An 11930-nucleotide genomic window follows, 5' to 3' on the forward strand; every position below is an offset into this window, starting at 1 on the left:
GAGAGGTGTTCTGTAGCATTCTAGATCACTCTTCTTCATCAGACATAGAAACTTAACTATAATTGGGTTTATATTTGTTTATTTTATGTTGCACTTTTAACTGTCTTAAGGTTAGATGATGGTGATTGGTAGATATGTAGAATTCATTGATAATGAAATAGTTTAACAATTCCTTTTTGTTTTTCGGTACAAAAATGGTGAATATAACCATAAATTTGATTTTGAAAACCACACTTAGTACACAAAATAAACATTTCCATTCTAATAGTACATTTATGTAGTTTTCAATGTATTAGGTTCATTCCTGTGTAAAGGAGTCAATTTTTCCTTCTGAAATATTTACAGCAGAATTAATCTATTTTCTATGATTTGCGTAATTCAGACTTCAGGAAGTACTGCATCAGTAAATAAACTATAAAGTTTGTGTTGGAGTGAGTTTATTTCAAATTTTACAGTTCATTTCGCATCATTTTGTGACGAAACATGTATCTCACACCTTTCAAAAACATGAAAAGTGAACATTATAATGTATTATTTAACATTTTATGTTCCCGTCAAAAACAAAATATGCATGCCTCTACCAATTGGAATTTACTTTCTGGATGCACATTGTAATTTGATTAATTAGAATTAAGATAAGTAAATTGGCATGCAATGAACATGAAGATTGATTGGTAACAACAGTTTTATGTTTCAATGGTAGGTTTCAGACACTTCACTTATTTTTTATTTAACTATTTTGGTTTCAAGTGTATGTCGAGCCTGGGCATTGTGTAGCTCAACAGCTGAGCAGGCGCTGATGCATCGGAGGGTTCCTCACGCTTCAAAAGAAGATCCATTAATGGACTGCAGCCAAATACGTTCAACATAGCGGTAGGTCTGGAGTGTGCCATTTGCTTATGAACATTCGTTGCTGAAATAAATAAAAAAGTATGTGAAGGTTTTAATATGAGCCTTGGTACATGTTGAATGACATTAAAATGATATGGAGACCTCATAAGATTTCGTAAATAAAAACTTGTCTTATAAGCCTGTAGTAGGATTAGGGGCATTGATGGTAATCTGTTTTCATAGATTTTTCCTGTTCAGAGAAAAATCCTTTGCTTTACTTCACATGCACATTTGACACTACAGTATGGTCCCAATATATTCAAGGTAGACGGGACCGAGATTTCCTCAAATTACAAAAAAATTGTACTTATATGGAACATAGGGAAAATTGGAAGACGTGAAAGAAAAAACTACAGTATGTGAAAAATTGGACATACAGTATTATTTTGAATATTGTGGTTACATTGCTCAGTACAGTAGTAACATTGATGTTAAAGGGGAAATAGTTAAACAATATGTTGCATTGTTTTCAAGCAGCAATGCCACACCATCATTTGAATGACTCAACAATTGGTGTTGCCTCTGTCTGCTGTTCTACCCACTCCAGTGGGTTTTTTTTGTTGGTTTTTTAAATTGTGTTTAAGAATTTTTACCCCTTGGATAATACAGAACTTACTCTATTTATTTGTTCTTTGTTAAAGGATAAAATATATTTGTAAATAAAATAGAAGCTAATAGGAACTAATACTTTTCAATATACTGTACAGGCATTATACATAAGGTATTTGAGGACACATTGGACGCAGTATATCCATATCTAATGAATGATGATATCTATTGATGCAAAACTTGGTACATAGATGCAGTAATAGTTGTAACTGCCTTCAGCCGCAATGATTCCTTCATTGCAGGCCAGACATGCACAAATCAAATGGTCCTTATTATGTTGGACATTACTAAGATAATAGCAGCTTTCAGGGGATCAGTTCTATTGTGGGAATGACTATTAGTCTCCTGTTCAACAACATGTAATAGTGGGATTTAGGATTGGCAAGTTAGGTGTCCACACGTTCAGTTTGATGGTCTTGCAGATAGGCCGCCATCCAACATCGCTGTGCTTTGCGTATATCGCAACAATCGCAGTGTGCCTTGTCATGTCTTGTGTTAGCTGATAGTCTGCCATTGTTACTCAGAAAAGATAAAAGTACAGCAATTAGTTCGCATAAAAATGAAGGTGCACATTCATATCCTCAAATACCTTATGCACCCTGTATAATATCAATACCTCAGTTTGTTATTCAACATGGCATACTTTAACCTTTATGCTAAATACATACTGACAATAAATTATACAGAATGTGCCTTCAACTGGCAGCTGCTTGGCTGCTTGTCGATTTCTATCTGTCAGTCACCTTGGATGGTGTGCAACCTGGAACAGGTGGCAATCTCAGTTATGGAATGAATGTTGTAGAATGACCCTTAGCTGTACTGGAGCAATGTTGCCAAGTGTAATTACTGCCTTTGCTTGTTGCTGCCAAGGTTCTTCAACTGGTATTTCCCCCTGTGTTCATGAGGATCCACTCGTAACAGGGTTCTTTAGCAACTGTCACATTTACAGCTTCTTTTAACCTTGATCCCCTTATGAAAGTAATATCGAGATTCCACTGTATGTGGTTATGATAGATTTGGCAATATAGGGTGCATCCGACTTCAGTATGTTTTATACTGCGAGAGATCTTTGACACTTTGAGATGGGCCTAAAGAAATTAGTAGAGGCACATATTTTTGGTAAATAAAAAAGCAAAATTTTGGTACAAAAACTGAGTCAATTTCGGGTTCAAAAGCGGTAAATAAAATAAAATATCGGTGTTATAGCGGTGAAAAATTGGATGAAAGGTGGTATATAAAAATACATTTTGGTTTTAAAATTGTGAATATAATCCTAAATTTGATTTAAAAACTACACTTATTCCACAGAATTAACATTTCACTTCTAATAGCACATTTATGTAGTTATCAGAGTATTAAGTTTATTTCTGTGTAAAGGAGTCCATTTTTGCTTCTCCAATATTAACAGCAGAATTAATCAATTTTCCGGAAATTGCATAACTCTCAGGATAATTCAGACCTCGGAAGGTGTCGCATCGGTATATAAACGGTAAATTTCGTGTTTAAGGGTTAATTTCGCTTTTTGCAGTTCATTTCGCATTATTTCGTGACAAAACATGGTCACAAAATGCATCTCACACCTTTCAAAAATATGAAAAATTAACACTACAATGTGTTTTTTCAAATTTCGTTTTTTCGTCAAAAACGAAATATGCATGCCCCTAGAAATTAGGTAAGAATGGGAAAGATTGGATTGATCTTGCCCAGGAGAGGGACAGATGTAAGACTTGTGTTGCTGCAGCCATAAACCTTTGGGTTTAAGAAGGCTAGAGAGTTTGTTAAGTTACAGATGACAGGTACACTGAATTAAACCGATTGCTGATTTCCAGCTGCCAGTACAAGTTGCAAGAGGGCCTCCTCAATGGTGCAGTAGCAATGCCATTGCCTTGCAATGAAGGGGTCCCGGGTTCAATACTGGTAGAGGCACAGTGGTTCGAATCCTACTTTAAAATTTTAAGTCCAGTCCCGATTAGCCTTTTTGTCCATAAAGAAGACTTAAAACAACAAATCAAACTAGATGAAATGGGTATAATACTGATATGAAAAGCAGTTTGTGCGAGATATCCCAGCAATATAGACATCTCATACCTTGCACAACATGAACTTCTGGTGCAGGTAAACCAATCAGATATGTGCGGACAAACTTCTTAGCTTCTTGAAATGCAATCTTGCGATTGAGCAATCTGAGAGCTTTGTGATCAGGATCTGGGTCTTCGATGCAAATGGCCTCCGACAACAAATACACAAGATAATTTGCCACATAGTCTCTGTTCCTTCCTATGGTCCACATAACAGCACCGTAACACATGGCAAACAAAGTTTTAATGTGTGGATCATCCAGACGCTTCTGGTCGGCACGGAGAAGCCAGTATGCCGAGAGGAACAAGTCTAGTCCAATTCTTGACATCATAAGGTGTACAAAAGCAGCGGCATCTAGAGGCGAATGTATTCTCTGGGCGATTCTCTTAGCAACCTTCAATCTGAGCTTCTTCACGTCTTTGGCAGGTGGCAAAGGCAGTCCGAGGATGCTTTCTCGTACCTGCACCAACCGTCCATGTCTTTTCATCCTGTAATATGGTGTTTCGCTCACGTCCACCTCCAGTTTTTGCAATGTTATGTTCAGTGACTCTGCAGAGGGCATCCTTGGCAAGCCAACTGCTTCTGCCTGTTGGGCCAATGGCGGGGAATGTATCAAAAAATTCTCTCCTTCTTCACGAATCTGAAAGGAACTGTAGGCAGCATTGAGAAACATTATGGACTCTAGTGTACGATGATTTGAATTCTATGGTACCATTTCTTCTCTTTTTATTCCTGGGCAATAGACATTACATTGTTGCATCAATGAAAGTAGTGCTACAATCAGTGCCATTTTTTTTTGGGAAGAAAGGTTCTGATACTCTTCACGTTGGTTTGTTTGTAATTGTGTTCATCAAATAGTGTGGTACAGTATGTTCAAAACTGACTGTCCATCCATGTAGTTACTTTCACAAACACACTTTCTCTCTTCTTTCATTAAAATAAAATGTTATTAGTTTTATTCTTAGCTAAAAAAAAAGCATTGGTTACACAATCATAAAAATCACCAATACTGCATTGCTACAAGAAATTTTAAAAATTTCACGATACTAAGTTTTATTATCAAGAGTTAAAAAAAGAAAATACAAAGATGACTGGGAGATGTGGATTAACCAAACTATTTCACATTCATACAAAACCCTACCATGTAGGACACTGCGTATAACTAAATGTAAAACAGGTTAACATGTAAAGGGGTATTAAAAACAAAATGTGGTATACTTCGTGCAGAACTGCTGTAACAGCTAAAACCAATAAAAAAAGAAAACTACTAATCTCGTTCCCCTTCGCTTGTGCCGGAGTTCTTGTATTGCTATAACTTCTCCCCCTTTTTTCCTTGTCAAAATTCTCAACAACTTAAATATGATGTGTTGAAGAACACTACGTACATATACTATGTGCGAATTACTCACAAGATTAACAATATAAATGCGATTTTACTTACGTTTTTTGCGAGTATGATATGTTTTCTTCAATTACGACGTTTCGATAGATAACTTCTCTCTTCTTCAGGTTTCACGTAAATTGTCAGTGTGTAATCGATCTTCCTATACTTTTTCCCCGCTCACATACCCCTTAATCCTGTTGACTATGGAAGAAATATTTTGACGAAGCTATGACTTTATGAATTGCTTATAACACCGAAACCTGAAGAAGAGAGAAGTTATCTCTCGAAACGTCGTAATTGAAGAAAACATATCATACTCGCAAAAAACTTAAGTAAAGTTGCATTTATATTGAACACTACATACTCTAACAATACAAGGGCAGCAGGGTAAACAGCAACAGCTGATTACATTGCTCCCCTTTCTTATGGTTAAAATTCAGTGACAGCATCAGAGGGGTTTTCTCGGAGAGTGAGTCAGTTAATAAAAAAGATAATAAGAATGTCTAAGGGTTAAAGAAAACAACTGAAGAATGAAGAATTTACAAGGAATAGATATATGCAGTATTATTATTTATTTCAGTTAACCTAAATCCACATGAACATTCTCAGGTTCATTGGCTTTATTTTACTTCGCTTCTTGTGCCACTTTTGGCTAATTTGCGAAGATGGGGATGAGTGATGATATGATGAAATTGATGAATGTACACTTACAAACACCCATGACTAGGCTGGGATTCGAACCCGGGACCCTTGGCATCGTAGAGCGATGTGCTAACCATTCTGCCACGGGGGCTGGCATGAACATTCTCAGTTATGGGTTAAATATGTGAATTAAAATGAACGCAATTTATTTCATTCTTTATTCATAAAAATTGCATGATGTTACATTAAACTCTATTGATATGCATACAACTGCAATATTCACAAGCTGTCTCTACAAAACTGACTGCCTCCCATGGTAGTCTATACAATATTGTAAATCATTTCCAGAAATATTATATTGGCAAATAATTCTTCAAAATTTTGACTGGTTTTGATTCATTTAGAAAAAAGGCATTACTTCACACATTCTTTCGTTCAGTATCTGCAGGGATGTCCCACCCATACGAAGGGTCTGTGGCAACTGCCATGTACACGATGGCTCCTCGTCCAGGAATTGGCTTGGAGGCTACATAGGTGCGGCCATCTGGTGACCAGTGGGAGAAGTAACTTCTGTCTTCCAATCCCACTTTCAGCCAATCGACTGCACCTGTTTCTGGAGCAAGTTCGAACTCGTAGCTTTCCTGAAGAGAGAAATGTGAAAAATAAACAAATAAAATAAATGATACATGACTTTGTGTATGGATGAGATGTGGATCAAAGAAACTATTTCATATACACAGGCTGAATAGCCCATGTTCAAAATTCCAACATGCAATTGGCTATACTCAGTAATTTTTCTCAGGATGATAGATTTTCAATTTTAAAGAAAGAAACAAAAACACTTAATTGTATATGTTCAATATGTTACAGATTATACAGGGTGTCCCCAAAAAGGGTAACCGAAAACATAAGGCTTTGTTCTACATTTTGGTTACCTTTTTTGGGTCACCCTGTTGTCTTCAATAAACAATGATATTTTGTTTTCTTCCTTAGATTGCACACACTAACATTATCTATTTTATTGCACATAGTTCACAGTTTCTTATAATTGTTCAGATTTACAACAATAGCAATAATGATAGTAAATTAATGAAGAATAAAAGTTAATTTTCTATACAGCAAAGCAAATAATTTAAAATCGAAGTCTTTTTGAAAAAATACAAGAAATAATATTTCAGTTTCATTATGGTTTAATTATAAATTATTTATTTTCCTTTTTTTACACACACTGAAACTTGGTTTCATAAATTAATCAAGTTCACACAGATTTTGTTTAGTTGAACATCTTTATAGTCTTTCCACGTTACTCTTTTCCTGAAGTTTTGTTATACTCCTATCTCTAGAAACGTATCAATCCTTTATGCTTCTGAACCAACAAAACATCCTTTTATGCATGTACTGCTTTGCAAATCCCAATCGTGTAAATTTTTGTGAGAGAATTGAATATAGCTTTTCATGTATAGGTATACTCAAATGTAGAAAAAAAAGTTCTAACAGCCTTGGTGCAATTAACGTCACAGATGTGACAAATCAAGCACATCTATATCAGACTGGTCACACTAGTGCAATTGGTGCTCAGACATGAGTTGTTACAAGCATATCGACATGGCATGAGTATGATCAACACACCACAAAAACTTACTCTGAGGTTCCTGGCATTGCTTACAGTATTTAATCTTGTTTAACACTTGGCTTCAGTTTCTTTCATTCTCACCCCCAATTTATACTTTCATGTTAAATTTTATGCTATTTAAGCTCCTCTTCCCCCTCGGGCATCAAATTGATAAAAATTGTGTGGAATGACCCTAATGCATGTGTGCTTTTGAGGACACTGGATGCATTTAGAGTCTCCATACATGAGGGGTTTATGAATAACTTAGAATTGTAAAGTATCAACATTTCAGTGCTACAAGTAAGGATCTCCTAAGTTTCAAATTCTTGCTCATAGAGGCACCGATATGTTTGTGCTCCAACAGATAAACATAGTAATAAGTTACTTAAATGTGCCCTTTTCTCAAAACTGTCTTGAATGGAGTTAATGCCACTTGTGCTCTGAGCCCCACGTATGCTGTGCTGCCAGGGTTAAAATTTGAGTTTATGTTGACTTGTTTTGAGTAGGGCTGAGCCGATACCACTTTGATCTGATGCCGATACTCTCACCGATTCCCACCGATACCGATGCTTGAAAATTGTAGTAATTAAAAGGTGTTCAAAATATTGAATAATATTAATGTATAAGTATTCCACTTTCATTATATGCATTAACAAGATTTTTGGTTTAAAATATTCAATAATTACGTGAGAATATTGTTGGCTTGGACTAAATTGTTGTTTTGCTAATCGGAACTGGACCTACAGTTTAAAGTGGGATCCGAACTGGTGAAATGTGCCTGCACGGGTATCCAACCAGGGACTTCTTGATCACAAGGTGATGACATTACCACAATACTATTAAATTACACATTACATTATCACAAAATTCAGTTTTTTTCACAGAAAACTCATACAAAATAGGAATGTTCAAATTTTGCATAATTTACAGGATATTTAGAGTCTGCGAAAGTGTCGCTCAACAATTTTGCGGAGCCTGTGATAGACTAAATCCTGGAAAAGTATCGGCCGGTATCTGTTAATAAATTCCAACCGATACTTTCTGATACCGATACCAGTGGTATCAGTACATCGGCATCGGTATTGGCTCAGCCCTAGTTTTGAGTGTGTGATTATCATGCAATCAACACTAAACTAATATCTAAATATGAGTAAATATAAACAATGGACTTTAAAAACCAACAAGTTTTTAGAGTTTTTCATAATTTCTAAGTATATATAATTGACGCAATCGATAAAAAAAATTGAAAACTAAAAATCTCTGAAAGTAAGAAATGATTATTATAGTTAATAACGATACATAGCAACATAAATGCATACAGTAAATTACAGACTACAAGACATTATATAAGTATATGTTGAGAAATGTTCTAAAATATGGAAATAATATATAAAAATAACTAAAACATGTAAAATATGAGCCAAAACCTAATATATGTACAAATATGGAAAATAAAAACTGAATTTTTTGAGTCATACTTCAAAAATGGATAAGCCCATTCACTATTTAATAATAAAATAGTTAAGTATTGAAAATCCGATAGGATACACGAATATACTACGATGTAATGTGTTAAAACGTCATGCTTGCATAAACAAAGAATGTACTCACCAAGTCCTCTACAGGGGAATCTGTGATGGGCCCCTCGGGTGGATTTTGGGCAAATGGCCCCGTGAGACCTCCAATACGAAGAACAGTGAGCAAATACTTGAAGTACTGGATACGACACTTCTTTACAGTGATTTCATCTGAATCCATGGCACATAGTTTCTTGATCCAATTACAAGCCATTCTCCGGTCTAAAATAGAATACATATGTAAGTGCATTGTAGAATTCCCACTTATTGCGACAAACAAAATTCTCTGTCCAGATTTTCCAAGGACTTTAAAATAACATTCCACTCTATCAGCGGTGTATACTTTGAGTAGTCTAGGTAATCGGGGATGAAAATTACTGTAATTGTGTGATCGAAACCTTTGCAGTCTATTACTCTATTATACATAAGAATAATGATCTACACTAGTATTGGTATACTTCCAATGTAGGCTCTTATGAAATCCGTTATTATTTAACTAGTTACAGTAGTTGAAGTTGGTGAGCAGGCACTGGTCAATGATGGGGTTATTACTAGGATTGCTTACAATTTCAAGAATGTCACTGCTAAAGACAGACTATTAAAAGGGTACCTTCAATGCTGTCCAGCTTCTCAATGTAATATCTGGCAAGATCCAAATAGCGTTCAAATTCGCAGTCGTACACATTCTCTGCAGCCATCACTTCACCGTTGATGTGTTTTTACCTAACAGACAAGCATATTATTCAATACAAGAACTATAATATCACTGCACCTGCACAACACAGATACACATTACATACACACAATGATAACCTATTTTGCCACTCATTTTGGCAAAACAATTCCCCGACTTTCTGTGGTGCCCACATTTTAAGTGCTAAATTGCATTTGTTTTTATCCAAAATAAATGAACACAAATATCTTTTATCAAAAAGCTGTTTTTTTTTTTTTAAAGTGCAATTCATTTTCAAGTTCTTACAAGTACAAAACTTTTGATTTTCCTAGGTTTCTTGGGTATATTTTCGAAAAATCCAGGTTTTCTACAACAGTGGAAATCATTTACTCGCACGATAATTTCTGTAGTTTTTCTACATCAGGTTTCTTGCAACAATGGGAACAAATGATGCAATGGCATACATAAGAGAAGAAACAAAGAAACGTTCATGTTTTATCTGGGATATGAACTCACGATCCCTAGCCATATGGAAAAGCTAAAGAGTATCACAACTTTTACATTCATATCTTGCTTAATATCATGATCAATATTTTTGCCCTAGTAGGAACAAACATATATTTGCAGTGCATAAAATATAAAAATTGTTCATTCTAAAACTTTATTTCAAGCCGAAATTTGGCTTATAAATTCATAGTTTAGTGTTATTATGGTACAAATAAAGTGGGATCTGAGCCACTGTGTGTTTCCATAGGTTATTCAACTGAGGATCCTTTTATTACAAGGTTTTTTATGGGAGGGGTGAAACATTTGAGGAATGGAATACAAACAAATCTCCTTTCAACAGGTGTTCATCTCTGTGCACTTTTCTTATTCCATGTAGTTTTATTGTAACTTGATTCCTAATTTGGATCATTCTATCAGTTTTAAAACTAGCTTTCTTTCCTGTACTGAAAAGCATTATTGAAAAGAGGTTACATGAACATGATTTAGACATTACAAATTTAGGATCAAGAATGGACTTGTCAACTCACATCATGGAGGAGAAGCATATGATTCAAGAAAGTGATGGGAAACATAGATATAAAGTGAGAGGCTTCGTTCACGACGAAAGAAGAAATTAAATAATAAAGGTGGCGACATGATTCACTATGGAGGAAAGGTCAAGAAATTCCTAGAGAGGATAAATATTTTGATTTACCTGATGATATTTAGGATTGATAATTAAAGTTTGATAAGAATATCAGTCGAAAAATTTCTCATTTCATTTCTTTTCCGTTGTTAGGCTCCAACAATATAACATTATTGACAAGACTCATTGTATAACTGTTTCTTTATTTTGTTTTTGTTAAATTTAACTGAAACATTGATCAAAGGAACATGTGTTCTCCTGAAACATTACATTTGAAAAACATGTTTAAAAGCTTGTAACACACAAAAACTATCGACAGAAAGAAATACGAAACTGTCAGACATTCATCATTAGATTTGTGAAGTAAATGGTCAATATGCCATGGAACTGATGGGTTGGGTCATATGGTTAAATCATGACAATGAGAAGATTTACTAGAAAGTGATGCATTCTGCAGTTGGGTATCTTTGGTCAATGTAGATTTTCTGTGCAGTCAACACACAAGCAATTCCACAGAACTGAAACATAATAAACATTAAATTGAATACAAATCACTGTATTATATTTAATTAGTCAGATGGTATTTAAGTATTTTCCAAATGTGTATCCCTATGTATAACCTTGTTCCATAGAGTGCAATAAGCTCAGGGTACTGTGTATTGCAATGGAATAACAATAATTGTAGCCATGTGGAGACAAAAATATTACTTATAGCAAGTTACAAAGCATGGTTCTTGAAAACATTTAAGGGGCATTCCAGCATTATGTGAATGACATTTCACACATAAAATGTAAGGTTTTAGACAGGAAATTGGATTAAAATAGTCATAAAGAACTGATTTCTTAGAATTATGAAATACTTTGTGGTGTCTGCTAACAAATGAAAAAAACTTGAGTATGAATACATGAAAAGCATTAACAAAACTGCGTTACGTGTTATGCTTAAAAATGTAGCAAAATTTGACTTCATTTGCCTTTGAAAAACATAGGCCACAGCTTTTTGTTCGTGAAATGTTCAAATTATATGCATTCACAAACATTTAAACCTCTATCAATTAAAAACAATAATAATTTCCAGATTAACTCACTTTGTTATTTACATGGAGTAGAACCATTTTTCATGGAATGCCTCTTAATGAAAATAAATCTAATTATTTATAATGTACAACTATGTTTGAACTTACACAAAAAATCTTGATTCTTGGAACTCCAACTGACACAGATTTTACATAACTGCTTCTCTTCTTTCCATGGAATTGTAACCATTCCATCACATTATATTTCTTGAAGCCTCATTGTACAGATGGATATTAAGCTGTTTTCAAATTTCT

At 34.7% G+C, this 11930-nt stretch overlaps 1 protein-coding gene across 3 annotated transcripts; it reads right to left on the reverse strand.

The window, feature by feature from the left end:
- Positions 1-431: 431 nt before the first annotated feature.
- LOC145977980 (uncharacterized) lies at positions 432-11916 on the reverse strand. Of its 3 annotated transcripts, XM_083110332.1 has the most exons (5): positions 10669-10790; positions 9405-9517; positions 8829-9016; positions 6024-6246; positions 793-913 (listed from the first exon to the last, which is right to left on the reverse strand). In XM_083110332.1, the coding sequence occupies exons 2-4, from the start codon at positions 9490-9492 to the stop codon at positions 6025-6027; spliced, it is 498 nt and encodes a 165-aa protein (XP_082966458.1). In that variant the 5' UTR covers positions 9493-9517; positions 10669-10790; the 3' UTR covers positions 793-913; position 6024. The 3 variants fall into 3 exon arrangements, with proteins under 3 accessions (XP_082966456.1, XP_082966458.1, XP_082966457.1); XM_083110331.1 differs by lacking the exons at positions 793-913; positions 10669-10790 and adding an exon at positions 11784-11916 and having other exon boundaries at positions 5820-6246; XM_083110330.1 differs by lacking the exons at positions 6024-6246; positions 8829-9016; positions 9405-9517; positions 10669-10790 and adding an exon at positions 3589-4273 and having other exon boundaries at positions 432-913.
- Between the last annotated feature and the right edge of the window lie 14 nt (positions 11917-11930).

The sequence above is a fragment of the Lepisma saccharinum genome, chromosome 24 (assembly GCF_977018435.1).
Source record: "Lepisma saccharinum chromosome 24, izLepSacc3.1, whole genome shotgun sequence".
NCBI classification, from domain to species: Eukaryota; Metazoa; Arthropoda; class Insecta; order Zygentoma; family Lepismatidae; genus Lepisma; species Lepisma saccharinum.